This window comes from Conger conger, chromosome 16, assembly GCF_963514075.1.
Source record: "Conger conger chromosome 16, fConCon1.1, whole genome shotgun sequence".
Lineage (NCBI taxonomy): Eukaryota > Metazoa > Chordata > Actinopteri > Anguilliformes > Congridae > Conger > Conger conger.
The window spans coordinates 11,082,136-11,100,440 of NC_083775.1; the positions used below are offsets into that span (position 1 = coordinate 11,082,136).

Here is an 18,305-nt window from a genome sequence, read left to right on the forward strand (position 1 = left end):
GTTCCATTACCTGCTCCCGAGCACCCCTGCCTCCGGAGCAGCATCGATCCCCCCCCGGCCTCTCAATACAGTCGCTCTGATCACTGTGTGAGCGTCTGAACGCCACCGTCCCGTGAGCAGCACTTCACCATGTGCCCGACCGCACTGCACGCCTCAGCCACACACACACACTGGTTGAGTAGGGTTGCCAGGCGTTGGGTTTTTTTCTCAAATTCTGGTCACTGTATTGGTCTGGATTGCGGTCCTCACTGGACAATGTAATGTCCGGTCTGAGTCACTGATGGGAGAAATGCAGCAGTCTTTTTTAAAGAATTTTACTCCGTTGTCAGTTACTCCCGAGTCCTGAAGTCAGTTCTGAGGCAGAGGACCGCCACACGCCCACCCATACTGCCCCATCCGCAGGTCCACCAGCTCCCGGCCTTTCTAAATCTGTCAGCCCTGTACTTGAGTGAACCTTTACTACTCCGCAGATACTTTATCTGAAGCGTGAGCTCACATTACTTCCAAAAGTGTCAATATTGTCAAAATGTTAAATACTAAATACAGAATAAAAGTTTTGACAACGTCCAGATTCCCCAGCATCGAGGCAATCTTAATCACAGAGGAATAGTGTTCCATGTGAACATCAGTTATAAAACAAGCTAGTGCTAACAGCCTAACTGATACTGTTGCTCTACAGGCTATCAGACCCCAGACCGGAAACCATAGCTACTCCATCCCTTCTGTTCCCATAGCAACATGACAAATAAGGGACGGCTAATTTTTTAGCCAGCTAACCAATGGGACAGCTAACCAATGGGAGAAAAATGTATAATTAATGCTGACATTCTGCTGAGTAATCCCCTTAAAGGCTGATGAGAGGGCTGCCCTTTACATTCCTCCCACTGATAGGCTGAGCCCCAGAGGAACTCTCACACCCCCATGAGAAAGCTCATCTCTGATTCGACCATAGTCAACAAACCCCACTATTCAAGTTGCAGGTTCAAATCTGACAACTGTGCCCGGCTGTGCGAATGGATCAGACATGAACCGTATTAAGTCACCCTCGGTGGGTGTCTCGGCAAAGCAAATGAATAATGCAAAAAGTGTTGCGCTGTGCATAATTTATGTCCTTAGCTTTTCACTGTAGACAGATGTGTTACTACAAAGGATTACCACAGGAGGGGAATAACTTCACAGTTAAATGGTGCTAAATCAACTTTTACAGCGTACACATGGCCCCAGTTGGACACATACGTACTCTGTAAGAGTTGAAATAACACTGGACAAAATGTATCCTACTCAATAAACAGAATTAGAGCCAAACCACTATATACCCACCCATAGCACATCCTATACCAGCCTATGATATACTAGCCTATCCTGTACAATCCTGTCCTATACTAGCATCCCCTATGCCAGCCTATCCTATACCATGCTAACCTGTACCAGCCTCTCCTATATTTACATACCTATAATCTATATCTTTATGGATTTATGTTACAGTTGTTTTAAGGAAAGTCAGGCACTGTGTATTGATGCATGTTGTAGCTTTGAACAGGTCTCTGTGGGGTTTTTCCCCTTGATAAATGAACCATAAATAGATAAATAAATAAAGGAGAGGGGGTTGAAAGCTCTCATTATGCAAGCCTGTCCAAGCTGAGAACATTTGGGCCAAGGCTGGGTATCCAGAACTAGTGACAGCCACCCCCCCAATGTGAGCAGCCTCTCAGTCCTCTCTGAATGTGGGGGGGACATTGTTATCATGCCAAATTACTCTAAGCTGCAGTTAAAAGTGGAAGATATTTCACCAAGCTAACCCACATGAAAAGAATATTATACTGAACATACTCGGTATAAACTTTAATTATACTTTAACTATAATTACAGTGTAAGTATAAAGTAGAATCAGTATTCAGTTATACTATACATCATACTATTTTGTCACGTGAAAAAAGGCTCTGTGGGGAATAGAGACAGGTTTTATTATAATGGCCAGTGAAAATAATAATCTCAGAACAAGGTTTTCTGGAACTGGGGGGGGGGGGTGTACGGTGTGGGGGCGGGGCGGGGTGGGAAGTTGGGGGTGGCGGTGTGGAGGGTGGGGTATGGGAGCAGGGTGGGGTGCCTGGGTGCCTGGGTTACAGTTTTACCCCTGTGTAAACCTGGCGCAAACCCACAAACAGAGAAACTAGGTTACTGACATAACCTCTGTACTGCTCTGGCTGCTCGGTACTGAACTGATCAGATTTCTCCATTTCAGATGTTATTCAAAAGACCTGTGACCCTGGGAGCCGGGAACAGAGTCCAGCCCTGAATGCTGAGGTGAGCAGAGCACAGAGTCCAGCTCTGAAGGCTGGATGAGCAGAGCACAGAGTCCAGCTCTGAATGCTGAGGTGAGCAGAGCACAGAGTCCAGCTCTGAAGGCTGGATGAGCAGAGCACAGAGTCCAGCTCTGAAGGCTGGATGAGCAGAGCACAGAGTCCAGCTCTGAATGCTGGATGAGCAGAGCACTGAAGGCTGAGTTGCTCATCATTACACAGCAGATCAATTACATCTCCTTAGCACTGCTGATACCACAAAGGTCTGAGGAGTGTGTTTGTGTGTGGGCGCGGGTGTGCACGTGTGTGTGCATTTGTGTGTACTTGTGCATGCACGTGTTTGTGCACATTTGTGTGTGTGTGTGCATGTTTGTATATATTTGTGTGTGTGTGTGCATGTGTGTGCATGCGCACATGTGTGTTTGAGTGCATGTGCATGTATGTGTTCGTGTGTATGTGTGTGTGCATGTGTCGGTGTGTTGTCCAAAGAGACACAAGCACACTAACACAATAGCTGTGTAACACAATAGAGTCATAAAGAGTAGAAACTATGAAAGAATAAGACTTAATATACTGTAATGCTCTAGTATTAAAGTTTGTGCGTTACTATTCCATAGTAACAAGCCCCAGATGATACCGAAGACTAATTAAGGAGACAGTTATAAAAAGAGCAAGGAATACAATTATATTTTGCAGAATTTATTTTGCAGACTTATAGTATAGACACTCTGCTTTATGATTACTCAAGGACTGGTATGTTATTAGCTTAAATCAGTCCCCTGCTGTGGCTGCCCTCCATTTGCCAGTGCAGTATCGGGGATGTGCTGCCTTTTTCAGTGTTGCAGATCGGGCGAAGAAGCCATCAGGAGCCAGTCGTCTTCCCTGCACAGAACCCCGAGCCCCACCACCTCCCACCTCAGCGCCCGGCAGAAACGTTCCGAGGGGCGGGTTCTCGAAATGAGAAAAGCCCAAAGTACCTTCCTTCCTTCAGTGACAACTAGAAGGCAACTGCTACCTCCCAAGACTACAAACAGCAGGTCCACCCCAGGGGTTCAGAAAACCACAGGTATGTACACACCTCTTCGCTGGCAGGTTTTTCTGTGTTTTACATCTTCCATGGCACGGAAATCCGTGGTCAGTCCATTAGCAGAAAGGCTAATTTATTCTTCTGTGACAGTGTTTTGCATTGATAGTTCTAGTTGCTACTATAGCAACCAGCTTCTCCTCAAACTTGTCCGTTTTGCTAGCCAGCTATGTAAACAAAACATTCATAAATACAAGTAGCCTAGTAGTAAACTAGCATGCTCAACGTGGCAACCTTTTGTCTTTGTTTCAGTCAACCATTGACGGTTCCGTGACACTTCTGACAGGCGCTTGCAACCTTACAAAATTCTGCAGGTACAGGACACCCGTTGCCGAGGCTAAAATGTGTCGGCTTTGACGTCAAAAGTGTTGAATTTGCATCATTTTTGTCCACGGATATGTTGTACAACAGAGAAGCACAAATTAGCCTCAACAGTGGGTGACTCTCCTCCGGTGGATGGACTGCCGGCTAACACTGTGGGTTCTGTGTCTCATTGCTGTCTAGAGATCTCGACTGGTTGATTGGGTGCCCGTGAACTGCATGTCCAAGCCACATATGAAAGGTCCTCCTCCGACTCCACTCTGTAGCCTCGCTGTAGTCCGCGTGTGATTTGGAGGAGAACCGTTATTCTCCCATATCAGCAGTGGGGGCACACATGAGTAACTGGGCATTCCAAATTAGGGTGAGAATTTCACACGTTCAGCCCCACACACCTGCACACATGTACAATGCAGTTGTGCGCACACACACACTCACTGAGCACTTTTTGTACACCTATTTATTAATGCGAATATCTAATCAGCCAATCGTGTGGCAGCAGTGCAATGCATAAGATCATGCAGACATGAGTCAGGAGCTTCAGTTAATGTTCACATCAACCAACAGAATTGGGAAAAAATGTGATCTCAGTGATTTCAACCATGGCATGAATTTTGGTACCAGGCCAGGTGGTTTGAGTATCTCAGAAACTGCCCATCTCCTGGGATTTTTACGCACAACAGTCTCTAGAGTTTGTAGAGAATGGTGCGAAAAAAGAAAAAAAAACACCCTGTTAATGAGAGACGTCAGAGGAGAGGTTTCAGAGTGGTTAAAGCTGACAGGAACAGCAATACAAATAACCACACATTACAACAGTGGTATGCAGAAGAGCATCTCTGAACACACAACACATCAAACCTCTAAGTGGATAGGCTACAGCTGCAGAAGATCAATAAGTCCAAAATATGTTTATTAATACCTAACAGTGCTCACTGAGTGTATGTACACACGCATTCACACATGCACAAACACACAAACACACACACACACACACACACACACACACTAAAATGGCCCATCAGTTGATTGATCACTCTCTGCTGCTTGGATCTCGGTTCTGTCAGCAAGCTGTAAACAAACACAATGTGAGAGAGAGCTATGGCCCTCGACACTGAGATTTACCACCACGGGAGATAACTTTCACAAGAGCAACACCAAGCCACACCTGTCACCTTTTCAAAGGCTGGCCTTCCCCAGAGCGCACTGGGCCTCTCCGTTAGCACGAAGCAACTTTATCAACTGGGAGGAATATAGGTTTTAATTAAATACTGCTCGCTGTGTGAGAAACCCAGTGCAGGAATATGTCAGCACACAAGATAATCAGGCACCTGAGGAGATGATGCCCGGCTCAGAAACCTGCTGATGTCAAGTAACTGTATTAGCCCTAGTTAAGCTCCAGTCTAGCCCCAGTCTAGCCCCAGTTAAGCCTCAGTGTGAGGGAGGCACAGGGCACTGCCTGACTAAAAGCACACAAGGATTCCCCCATGCTACAGTAATGCAGGGCTGGCTGTCTGTCCTCATAAAGCGTCACACCTGCAGGCATCAATTGGCCCATCGATTCATCAGCACCGCTCAGGTCACTGGTCCAGCTACCCACAGTCTGGGGCACAGAGCCCATCCCATAATGCAATGCTGCAGTAACCAGCCCCCACTGCAGCATTGCACACACACACGCACGTGCAAACACACACCTGTACCAGCAGGCAGCCTGGGGCCGATTCTGTGCCAGAGACGCAGGAGATGTGCATTTCTCTGCCTTAGGTAGCCATGGTTTATCCACGAACCCCCGAATTCAGGTCGCCTCGCCCTCCAGGACATTCACTAAACAGAGCTTCCCAGCGCTTTCCACAGCAGCCTCCAACAGAAGCAGCCATCTGCAACCCCTCTGCGATCTGGCTCCAGTCCTCCAGCCCCGCAGCGCTATCCTTTCAGGCTAAATGTGCGTTTAGCCTCCATGTTCAATTCCACACTGCTAACTGCTCCTATTGCTGAGGGGGCTTTCATTTCATGAGCTCTCTAGTGGGGTCTGGTTTGCTTCTGTTATACTGTGCCACAGCACCACAAATACAAGGCAGACCTGTTGTGCAGTAGCACGATGAAAATATGGACACATACTCCTTGTTGTTTGCTTCTTATTTTCACTGTCTGTTGCAATAGCCCCATCGCCCTCCACACACTCCCTCTTAATAAATAAAGTCCCCTCCAAAAGTATTGGAACAGCAAGGTCAATTTTGCTATACACTGAAGATAATGAAGTTTGAGGTCAGATCCGGATTTCATCTTTTAGTTTCTAGTATTTTTTTATCTATATTTGTTTTGTATCAGACCACACAATTTTTAGGTGGGCAAAAGTATTAGAACATGTGACTGACAGGTGTTTCTGTTGCCCTGATGTGTCCTGTTAAATTGATTGGTAAAACAATAAATAGTTTGGAATGTCCTCTCTTGGTTTTAGCCTGAGGTATATCGTGTGAAGACTGCATTTGTGTTAGAAAAGGTAAACCAACATGAAGACCAGAGAGCTGTTTTTGAGAGAAAAGCAAGCCACTTGAAGCTTAGAAAAGAAGGGAAATCATTGGGGATAGCTTGTACAACAACTTGGAATGTCCTGAAAAAGAAATAAATGGCTGGCGTACTGAGCAACAGACATCGAGCTGATTGACCAAGGAAATCAACAGCAGTTGATGACAGAAACATTGTGAGAGCTGTGAAGAAAAATCCCAAAACATCAGTCAGTGACATCACAAACAATATCCATAAGGCAGGGGTGAAGGTATCTCAATCAACCATTCAAAGAAGTCTTAGAGAGCAGCAATATAGAGACTATACCACAAGATGCAAACCACTCGTCAGTAGTAAGAATCGGAAGGCGACATTACAGTTTGCAAAGAAGTAAGGAGATGAGCCACAAAAGTTGTTGAACAATGTTTTATGGACTGATGAGACCAAGATTAACCTTTACCAAAGTGATGGAAAGGCCAAATTGTGGAGAAAGAAGGGATCTGCTCATGGTCCAAAACATACAAGCTCATCAGTGAAGCACGGGGAAGGAAGTGTCATGGCTTGGGCTTGCATGGCTGCGTCTGGAGTGGGCTCACAAATCTTTATTGATGATGGTAGCAGCAGGATGAAGTGTATTGCAAAAAACAAATGATTTGGCTTTGCCGTTCCAATACATTTGGAGGGGACCGTACCAGCCTGCCCCCCACACCCAGACCCATAGTTTCAGACAGAGTCAGGTTCCCCCAACTGGATGGATGACGAGCGCCGTCTTGATCTGCATTGTCAAAGAAAGCCATTTTATTGTCTCTGTAACGCACGCTGCCCGGAATGGACTGAAGGCAATTGGGAACACTGAAGGCAACGATTGTACGAGTCTCTGGGCAATACCGTACCGGCCCCTCCGCGGGGGAGACCGCCGGACCGAGCCTGAATCGAGCCCAACTCTGAGAGCTGCAGTGAAACCATGGCAACCGGGGAGGATCCGTGGAGCGCACACGGCTCCGCTCCCACAGGGCCGCGGCGGGGAAGAGCGCTCGCCAGCTTCTGAAGCGAGGGTGCAGGACCTCAAATCGTCCATTTCTTATCGTCAGGCCTTTCCTTTGGTTTCTTTTCTTCTGAAATAAACACAGAAATACACTCCCCCTGAGACCTGCCCTCTCCATTACATAACATTCCACTTGGACATCCGCCACTGCCTGCATTTTAGTGATGTTGTTCCACGTGTTCATGAAATTACATCAATGGCATTTGGCAGACGCTCTTATCCAGAGTGACGTACAGTTGATTAGACTAAGCAGGAGACAATCCTCCTTTGGAGCAATGCAGGGTAAAGGGCCTTGCTCAAGGGCCCAACGGCTGTGCGGATCTTATGGTGGCTACACCAGGGATCGAACCACCGACCTTGCGGGTCCCAGTCATGTACCTTAACCACTACGCTACAGGCCACCCCTTGTTCCAGCCTTGTGGCATGCGGGCTACCGCTTCAGTCTTCAGAGGTGAGAGAGTTCAAGGTTACACCTGCCATGTAATTCTTCTCGGTACAATACAGACAGACTCACTCCTCTGCCCAATCAGTGAGTCTGGACTGGGGTTCTGTGGGTGGGGCTGAGGTCCTATTGGTGAGGCTGCGGTCATGTGGGTGGAGCGGGCACAGCAGACCAGGAAGTGGTATTAGAAGTATCCAGAACTAAATCCTGGAATCACCCAAATAAATGAAACTAAAATAAATGCAAATTAAATACTAATAAATATGGCCATAAATGCATAATTTCTCAAACACAAGCGTGGGAGCACACAAACACACACACACACCCAGAGTAATCAGGCAATTGGACAGGGGAAGAAATTGGCAGATAATCTCCTACAGTCTGTTATAGAAGGTAATCCCTCCTGCAGATATGGACATCCCACCCAGTGAAGATAAACCGCGGTGCTAAAGCCACTCTGCTGATCCCACAGGATATAAAACAGTGAAATGGAGACAAGATGACAGCACAGTATTCATCCAGGAGATCATCCTCCCCTCCTGCTCAGGGTCAGATATCAGCCCTACTTTTAAATTACAGAGGAACTGCCTTCTGCTTGCGTCCGTGCAGACGCAGCAGTCATTGCAGGAAACTGCTTCCTGTCTGTGCAGACACACAGGTCACTGTGGGAAACTGCTTCCTGTCTACTCCCCAAGAAGAACTGCCTGCACTTGCACAGACAAACAAAGTACCGAGATGTCCGTTAGCGCAGACGTGCACTGGAGATGTCCAACCAAACACTTTCCATGGATTTCATGTTCGGACAGAAATTGAATTATTCAAGAGAACGGGCCCAGCTCAAATGATAGCAACATGGTGAGAACAGGGAATTTTTCCTGGGACACTAGGGGATAATGTCCTAAGTCCACATAAGACACACCTTCACTGCAGAAACCTCTGGACTGAAAGCAGGAACAACTACGTTTCACACAAATATAACATTTCCTAGTAATTCTGGACAGACTAGGTCTGCTGTTGCTCCATGGACTCACACACTTTTACTCAAAGGTTACTCCACCTGTAAGAACTTAGGAACATCTACTTATACTTCTGTTGGTGTCAGCACCATCAACTGGTTTATTTACATTACACACCAATCCAGAGAGAGTGCATCCCATCTATAAACTACCCTCAGAGCTCTGTAAAAAACTACACCCAACACAAACCGGAGATATGGGGTGGTGGCAAAAAACGTGGCAAAAAAAAACACTCACAAGGATTCTTTAAGATTATCTGAGGTATTTGGGGGGAAAGCCATTACATTTTGCTGCCGTTGAATTCTTCCCCTAACGTGAAAGCCGAAAGGCCTGAGATTGATTCGTGAGAAAAAGCAGCTGTTAGGCACGTGAACGGAGCAGAGACTGGCCTGTGATGTCAGTGATATCAGAGATGTTAGTGATGTCAGAGACCTTGGTGGGAGGAAGCCTGGATGCCGATGAAATAACTCCCCGTGGCTTTTAGGGGAAGAGGGTTTTATTTTTGTGAAAAGGTGAAACATGAGTGTTTCTCTCACAGAAGAGACATGTATGTCTGCCTTATCTCAAAATGGGGGCAGGGGGAGCAGTGACATGACAAGAATCCTATGAGGAGGACATCACGGAAAAATAACAAAACACTTGAAAGCTCTAACCCTCCTCCAGGGAAGCTTTTACCCAGACACAAAACAATCTGTGACATAAGGTGCAAAATATAAAGCATTACACATCTTGGAAATCATTGTTAAAATATACAATATAGCATGCTCTATACTGTATTCCAATCCATCCATCCATGCACAGTGGTATTATACAATGAATATATAGTGTAATATTCAGGAATATACTGTATGTATTATGTGTTTTATATACTGCATTGCAATATGCATTCATATTTCAAATTAACAGTGTTTGTGATATACAGTATATTAATGTTAATGTTGTATGGTCATCACTGTCTCACCCTTTCAAGCTTTTAAAAAAATTTACACTTTATTCTTTCGGTCACCGTGCATGTATTCAGACATAAAGGAATGATTGTGTTGAGTGAGATTTACTATGGATGTAAAATGACAGTTATAAGACATGAGAGCAGCTCCTTTTTTATTCTGTGGTCTGACTGCACATCCACCTAGATGTGAACACTTTTATTCTCTGGTTAGACTGCACATCCACCTAGATGTGAACACTTTTATTCTCTGGTTAGACTGCACATCCACCTAGATGTAAACACTTTTATTCTCTGGTTAGACTGCACATTCACCTAGATGTGAACAGACTTTTATTCTGTGGTTAGACTGTACATCCACAAGAATGTGAACAGACGTTTATTCTCTGGTTAGACTGCACGTCCACCTAGATGTGAACAGACTGGCCAAGTGGTTGCAGATAGGAGGCATGGAGAGACGTGATTGATGGAGAGATGTAACGCACGCTGCAACAGTTCACATGAAGCTTTTCAGCAGAAACCACCCTCCCACAGCACAGCCACCAGCACCACCACAAACCATACGCCCACTCTCTCTATCTCTCACTCCCTCTCTACCTCTCCCAACCGCTCAGCCCAGCAGACAGTGAGAGCAGCTCACGAGAAGATTCACATCTGAAAATGTTCTTTTTACTGACACCGTTCCATTCTATCGCAGAATCCCACCCCCACACCACACCACACACACCATCACAGTGCCCATACCTATAAACAACTCTTACGCCACGGTGCCGTGGGCGTGATTTACGAGATTGTGCATGTGTAGGTGTGTTTAGGGGACTGTGTCAGTGGGTGTTTTAGGGAGGACTGCTTAAGTGGGTGTTTTTTCGGCAGGGCTGTGTCAGTGGGTGTTTTTTTTCTATGAGTGACTGCTTAAGTGGGTGTTTTTTTCGGCAGGGCTGTGTCAGTGGGTGTTTTTTAGGGGACTGTGTCAGTGGGTGTGATTTAGGGGACTGTGTCAGTGGGTGTGTTTTCAGGGACTGTGTCAGTGGGTGTGTTTTCGGGGACTGTGTGATTGGGCGTGCTTTAGGGGACTGTGTCAATAGGCATGCGTTAGGGGACTGTGTCAGTGGGCGTGCGTTAGGGGACTGTGTCAGTGGGCGTGCGTTAGGGGACTGTGTCAGTGGGCGTGCATTAGGGGACTGTGTCAGTAGGCATGCGTTAGGGGACTGTATCGGTAGGCATGCGTTAGGGGACTGTGTCAGTAGGCGTGCGTTAGGGGACTGTGTCAGTGGGCGTGCATTAGGGGACTGTGTCAGTAGGCATGCGTTAGGGGACTGTGTCAGTAGGCGTGCGTTAGGGGACTGTGTCAGTGGGCGTGCATTAGGAGACTGTGTCAGTGGACGTGCGTTAGGGGACTGTGTCAGTGGGCGTGCGTTAGGGGACTGTGTCAGTGGGCGTGCGTTAGGGGACTGTGTCAGTGGGCGTGCGTTAGGGGACTGTGTCAGTGGGCGTGCGTTAGGGGACTGTGTCAGTGGACGTGCGTTAGGGGACTGTGTCAGTGGGCGTGCGTTAGGGGACTGTGTCAGTGGGCGTGCGTTAGGGGACTGTGTCAGTGGGCGTGCTTTAGGGGACTGTGTCAGTGGGCGTGCGTTAGGGAACTGCGTGAGTGGGTGCGCTTTGGGGGACTGTGTCAGTGGGCGTGCGTTAAGGGACTGTGTCAGTGGGCGTGCGTTAGGGAACTGTGTCAGTGGGCGTGCGTTAGGGGACTGTGTCAGTGGGCGTGCGTTAGGGGACTGTGTCAGTAGGCATGCGTTAGGGGAGTGTGTCAGTAGGCGTGCGTTAGGGGACTGTGTCAGTGGGCGTGCGTTAGGGGACTGCGTGAGTGGGCGTGCGTTAGGGGACTGCGTGAGTGGGTGCGCTTTGGGGGACTGCGTGAGTGGGCGACGTGTGAACACAGCCGCTTCGCACTGCTCTGATTCTGAGTAGAGAAATAAAAGGCTTTGCTTCAGGTGCTTGGCTGGGCCTCCATCCAGATCTCTGCATTCGGCATTGGTTGCGGGGTCAAGTTCTACTTTAATTCTGCAAAAACACGATTATTCATTAGTGAGCCCACACAAAGCAGCGCGGGGCTTTCACTGCCTCCAGTCAGCTTTTCTAGAATCTTCCATCTGCCCTGTCGGGCTAGGCATCACGAAGCTGCTCAACGAGGCAACAGACTAATGCCAGTAAAGCCTGCAAAAAAAAAAAAACAGCAAATATTCACATGCACGGACGTGACATCGAATTATTGAGTGAGATGGAACACTGGGCTTAAAAGACCCCTGTTCGTAACACAGCGGAAACAGAGGATTCCACGGCTAATGGTACACGCTTGAAAGCTGGTTACCCTCCAGTGCATGCTGCACAGCGCTAGCACACGCGCATGCATCGTCTCCGTAGCGCGGATCTGCTCCACATAGACCACGATGCATAAATTCGCACTATCTTCATCGCCCGTGAATTATGCGACAGGTGGCGGCCCTCACCCAATGCCAAATCTAAATGCCGCGTGCAGGTAATAGGTTTTACAGCGCTGATATTAAAAGCTGATAGTGATGTTATTCGATATGTATTTGAAAATGCATGTCATGGATGCACAATAAATGTCTTGTAATCTGATTAATTAATCATGCATTCAGGAGCACTTACCTAATGGAGGTTTTCCTCTTTTATGATTTTCATGATTTTAATTTAGTTTTAATCCCAAAAATTTAGTTGTGGGGACATCAGCATCCAAGCCCTGTTCACCATCACACACAAGCACACATGCATGCACTCACACACACATTTATAAACATGCACACATGCATACACGCATATGTACACACGTGTCTATGCTCACACACACACACACACCAGACTGAAGCTGATCCCTTTTGTGCAGAAAATCTGAAAGGAATATGTGGAAATACTTGTCTAAAATGAATCCAGTTCATAGCCCATACAATTCCAATGATAAATCAGACACACAAGTCTGAGACTAATCCAGTCAATGGTACCTGTCAGAACCTGCTTCTGTTTGTGGTAAATACCCACCAGCATCAGAAGTGAAGCCGGTCTTTAGTAAATACTGACACTAAACCGGTATCAGATTAAATTGACCCAACAAATAAGTAGAAGTTGTTTCCGTCATAATAAGCAGTGTGAAGCACTTTTGGTTGGAAATAAACACCAGTCTGAAGCAGTTTCGGGTTGTTACTAAACACCAGTCGTTATGGTTAGTAGTAAATGTCTTTTGGTCACTGCTTCATTGCAGAGGTGAGTCCACTGGCAGTCCTAGTGAAACAAACTGAATCAATGTGATCGGTGAGAGACAGGCCCTGGTGACAGCACCCAGGTCAGGAGACCAACAGTCTGGTGTTCACCCATCATTCTGCCAATAGTCTGCACAGCAGTCTGTAATTGGTTTGTGACAGAGCTCTGTCTGAAATGACAGACTCTGGATGAGTGCTGCCATTGGCTGCATGCACCAGGGCATGTCCCCCTCCAGTCCTGCCTGGGAGACAGTTCTCTCTGGCACTGTACTCTGATCTCGACAGCCTTTAGTTTCAGGTGGTAAACAAAGCTTTGCACAAACTGGGAAATAGTAACAGGATATTGTATAGGCCAGTGGAGGACACACATCCCACCTACAGCCGGGTTCCTCCGGAGATTTCTTCCCATCGGGGAATTTTCTTTTTCTTTTCACGGTTTGATGGTTTTTCTCCCCACTAGGGAGTTTTGAAAAAAATCTTTACCTCGTGTTATCTGGGGGGCTTTGTTACTTCAGATCTGTTGCTTTGTAAAGCATCTCTGTAACAGTCTGCTGTGAAAAGCGTGATACAAATACATTGACTTACCCTCCCAAAGGTGCTACACCTATAGTACTTTAGTACTATAGTGATTCCCAAATACCAGGCTGTGAAACATGGCCTTTGGTCTCCAGCAGGTACTGAGAGTCATAATGAAATGCACAATGTTGTTGACATTACAGTGTGTGTGTGTGTGTGTGTGGCCTGGGTTGAATTGGAATGGAGACTTGGAAGTACTGGTCTTGGAGCAGAAACATTTTAGGGTACCACTGCTATAGCAGTGTACCTGCAAGTATTTTGTTCACTGAAAGATAAATTATGTCCTGAGAATATGTAGTAATAATGAGAACGTGTTGAATGGAAGACGGTCAGATCTGTTACCCAGGAACAGAGTGACTATGCCACGGACCCATTACATCACATTATTGGCATTCGGCAGACGCTCTTATCCAGAGCAACGTACAGTAGATTAGACTAAGCAGGAGACAATCCTCCCCTGGAGCAATGCAGGGTTAAGGGCCTTGCTCAAGGGCCCAACGGCTGTGCGGATCTTTTTGCGGCTACACCGGGATTAGAACCAACGACCTTGCGTGTCCCAGTCATTTACCTTAACCACTACGCTACAGGCCGCCCCCAGCTGAGAGCCAGCGTCTCTGCGGGACCGCTCTCACGACAGCGCGCCGTTCAGAGGCCACATCACCGCGCTCAGTCCTCAGACGCCTCGCAGAAGAGCGGGGAACCCCCCGGGCCGCGGTTGGACGCCGGGACTCGAGCAGATAAGCGCATTGGTCGGCTGGCCGCCCCGCGCCGCGGGGAACAGGAAGCTCTCGCTCTTCCCTTTGTGCGAGTGCGCTGATGCGGACGCTCCGCTCGGCCCATTCATCCTGTCAGTTCCTGTGTTCTTTACCGAGGTCTAGTGTAGCAAACAAGGCGGCCGCATGCCCCGCGGTGAGAGGGGAAGCCGGCTCTCTGCGAGGAGCAGGGAGCAGGTTTTAGGGCCGTCGTGCATTGGGCAACTGAGGTACCTGCGGGGACAATAGGTTAGCAGATGTCCTATCCAAATAAGGCCTTTAACCATGAGAAGAGTAGGCTTCTTGGAATGTTTTTTTTTAAGAATTCCAAGTCAGTGTTCTAAAACTCCATTGGTTTTGACCAGTAGTGATTGTGACCACCGGTATTAGAATGTTCAGTTAAGAACGTTCCAATCACATAACTGTAAAATTGTAGACTTTGAACATACAGGCTGGATGATACACTATTTGAGCGCGGCTGGATGATATACACTCATCCAATTATTGCGATTGTGTACCTCCTTATGGTTATGCTGATGCTTTTATTTTATGGTGTTGCTTGCAATAACATGCAGGTTACATTATGACAGGTTTGTGCTTTCAGTCTGCACCTGACACTGAAAATCACCCAGTACCTACAACTCATGTAATCTTGAGTAATCAAGTTCAAGTAGTAGACAGGATCAACACACAAGCAGAACCCCCCCTCCCTTCACGCACAAATATAATGCCAATCAAGGACATGAGTAATTGGCTCGAGCTTAAGTGAAAAGCACTTTTTTTTATCCAGGTCCCCTCTGAGGACGACTCACTTCAATCCCTTTCAGAGCGCGTGCACGGCTAACCACCAGCTTCCCGGCAGAAACCTCCAAAAATATCATCAAGCCAGTATCGGATATGAGATCAGTGCATTTCCGTCGATCAAAGGGTCCAGCGCATACAATCTTTATGATTCATGGAAAGGATCGTCAAAGCACTACAGGATACAATTCAAATCAATACAGTGTAGCACAATGCGTCCCGATACAGAGGAGCACCCCGGGGCTAAAGAAACAGTTCAATGATGCAATAAATCTGCCATTTACAAGATCATTATTTTCATGGCGCTCTACAAACATGCCATTTTCATTATTACGCGCATGAATATGACTAGCGGTTAAGTAGCTACTAATGTAGGCACGCTGCCACGGTACAGCCCGCGATTTGTCCATATCCACCCACTGCCCAATCATACCGGCAATCATGTTTCTGCGCAGCCTCAGGAAGGCTCACCTGGGCAGATTGGTTGGCTTTTTGCACATCCTCTCCTTCATGCAAACACAGCAGCAGCAATTTATCCATCCACACTTCTCCCTCCCACCATGTCCATCAATAAAAATTGCTTTTGTAGATTGATTGTTACGGGACCCTCATTGATACAGTAGCCTAATATGACAGATTGGACCTGTCGTGTGATGCGTTTATATTGTGCAGATATTTCCCCAAAAGATATTTCCCGGCCTCGTTCTACTGTGATTATCAGTATGAATCAATTAAGTCGGTTCCACAATCGATTTAGGGGGAGGCTAATGTCTATACCTCGATTGGGTTTAGTGAAGTAGGCTAACGCAAACACAGTCATAATTGTATTCGGGGATGAACCCTCGAAATGTAGGGCAGTGCTGTATCAGTACATCCAAAGAGTGAGGTGAGACTGTATTTTTGAAGCCTATATTGCCAGCGTTTGCAAATCTACACAATAGGTCACAGTGCACTGGTGCAGAGGATATAATGCAAGGCACCGGTCTGTGCTTTTACGAATTACTGCCGACGTAGTGGCACTGCCTTCCTTGCCTACGGTAAATCGGTGTGAATTGAAATGCCACCTACTTGCTTTCCCTGGCTTGGGCCTCTGTAAAAGCTTCTGCACCGTCAGGAGGTCCTCGGTCTTCACTGCTTGTAGCAGCTCCTGGTCTTTCCCCATCTTGCCGTTTGTTTATGTTTTACATCCAAACCATCCTCCGTGCGTAGTTTCTGTGCAGTCGAGCACGCTCTTTAGCGCAGCCCAGTAGGCTCTCAAGCGGACCCTCCCTACTGCGATGCAACAGCCAAGTGCATACGGACAGCTCCCGATCTTTCGGCAGGAAAGATGCCGAGATTCCGCGAGGCGCCGGTGCACCAAGTCCCAATGACAAAAAGTAATCTTTTCCAAAATCTCAATATGAGCAAAGGAAAATAGATTCGCGCACAGCCCGATTTCACTGCAGATCCTCGGGGGTGATGAACAGGTTCAATAAGGATTACTCATCGATCTTATTTATGATAAAATATATTCGGAAAAAAGGGGGTTGCTCATTCGAAGCGACTGGCGGAATTAAACTACCGATGAAAACTGCAATTCAATCTAAGATGAAAAATACAACCATAAATGGCTACGAATGATTTCACCAGATCTGTGCAAGAGATTGGGAACTCCCACTGCATCTGCTCACACAATTAATAGACAAATTAAAACAAAACCGCCGTAATATCGTGTCTTTCCTCGCAATTAATGCTGCGTGTCCAGCGCTTTCCGAGCCTGCGTTGGATGAATATGAACCTGCTCTGCCATCGTTGACTTCGCTCAGTACACTACAGGCACCGGTCCATCTCCAGGATCGTCGCCGTTTTGAAATGAAGTCCCATAGCGTTGTACATGAAACAAACGCTGCCGTAAGATCCTGGCTGGAATTGCAATGTTAAATGGCTCCGCTGCATCCAGAAGGCGGATCCAAAGCGCAGGACCACCCCCTTGTCCCTCTCCAGGAACGACGGCTAGAAGCAGCCAGCGCGAAGGGATGCCGCATTCCTTACCGTGCTGGACCGGAAAACGCAGGCGCGACTGATGCAAAATTGTTATAAAAAAGAAAAGCGTCTTTATGCGTGCTCTTTTACTTTTGTCCCTAAAACAATTCAATTACATTATAGGCCAAAGTAGATTAAACTACGAGATAAACGCCAAACATTTAAAAGAGCCGTTTTATTTCTTGAAAGCGTATTGCTCGTAGGCGCGGCAAGGTTACTGACAGATCTTGCACCGAATATAAAAAAATAATTCGTTTTAAATGAAACAAGTAGCCTCGTTTGTTATTTAGATGCACATTATTAAATTATCGTAGGACCTACTTTTAAGCTACATATAGGTTATCCCAGGCTACGTATAGGCATATCAAATATTTCCCTCGTTGACATCAAAAATGTCAACACAAAAAGTATTGGCGTTGCAAACCACATAACTGATTTAAATAAGGTTGAACCAACACTACTACACACACACGATAAATTGCCTAGATACAACTGAGCCACATGCAAATTACTTTTTAAATCTTAGTTACCACTACCATTACAGTTGTGCTTTGAATTTCTCACGGCCATGGTGAAACCCGAAAAAAACTAAACAGAACGGATACCATTAACGTGATAATCATCACACCCGGAGGGCTTTATAATAAAGGTAGCTATATTTTAGACTACTGCCTTGGATTTCTGCATATTCATAGAGACACTGTTCGTTATTATCGAAGAGCCGGTACGAAATGTCCTCTCCCGACGTTTCTGTATGCACGGGACTTGACAAAAAGAATAACAGATAGCTCATAATCCCAGGTGTCACGAGTCATTATCTGTGAACGGGGCATCGTTTGTCTTCGCCTGCCAAGCTAACACTGCCTTCTCAAATAATGGCTGCATAGGACAGGAGGCAACAATTGTGTTGGCCTCGTTTGAACAAACGTGTTAAGTAGAGCTTTTCTAATAATGCTGCTATGGTCTGTGTAATTTAATTGAGGGTACGTGATAAAATTTCACATCGGCTCCCTGCATGTTGGGTAATTTGTTTTGTTAAGGCCATTTTCTCAGTGTGTGACGCTTACATGCATCATGGCACTCACACACTCGCCTTGTTTGTACATTGATGCATAATAAATAAAACCATTAACAAGAGTTGTCCTTTCTCAATAGAACAAACACCTTCATCCTCTGTCAATTTTAGGCATAGGCCTAGACAAATCAGGCCGTTAAGGTCAGTAGTA

The 18,305-nt window shown here is 46.6% G+C and overlaps 1 protein-coding gene across 1 annotated transcript in view; it reads right to left on the reverse strand.

The window, feature by feature from the left end:
- The window catches only part of LOC133114729 (caskin-1-like), a 67,969-nt gene extending 51,184 nt beyond the window's left edge, over positions 1-16,785 (reverse strand). Inside the window, exon 1 of the mRNA XM_061224318.1 lies at positions 16,126-16,785. Coding sequence (XP_061080302.1) covers positions 16,126-16,219 — 94 coding nt within the window. The 5' untranslated portion in view covers positions 16,220-16,785. The remainder of the gene's footprint in view (positions 1-16,125) is intronic.
- Positions 16,786-18,305: the final 1,520 nt, after the last annotated feature.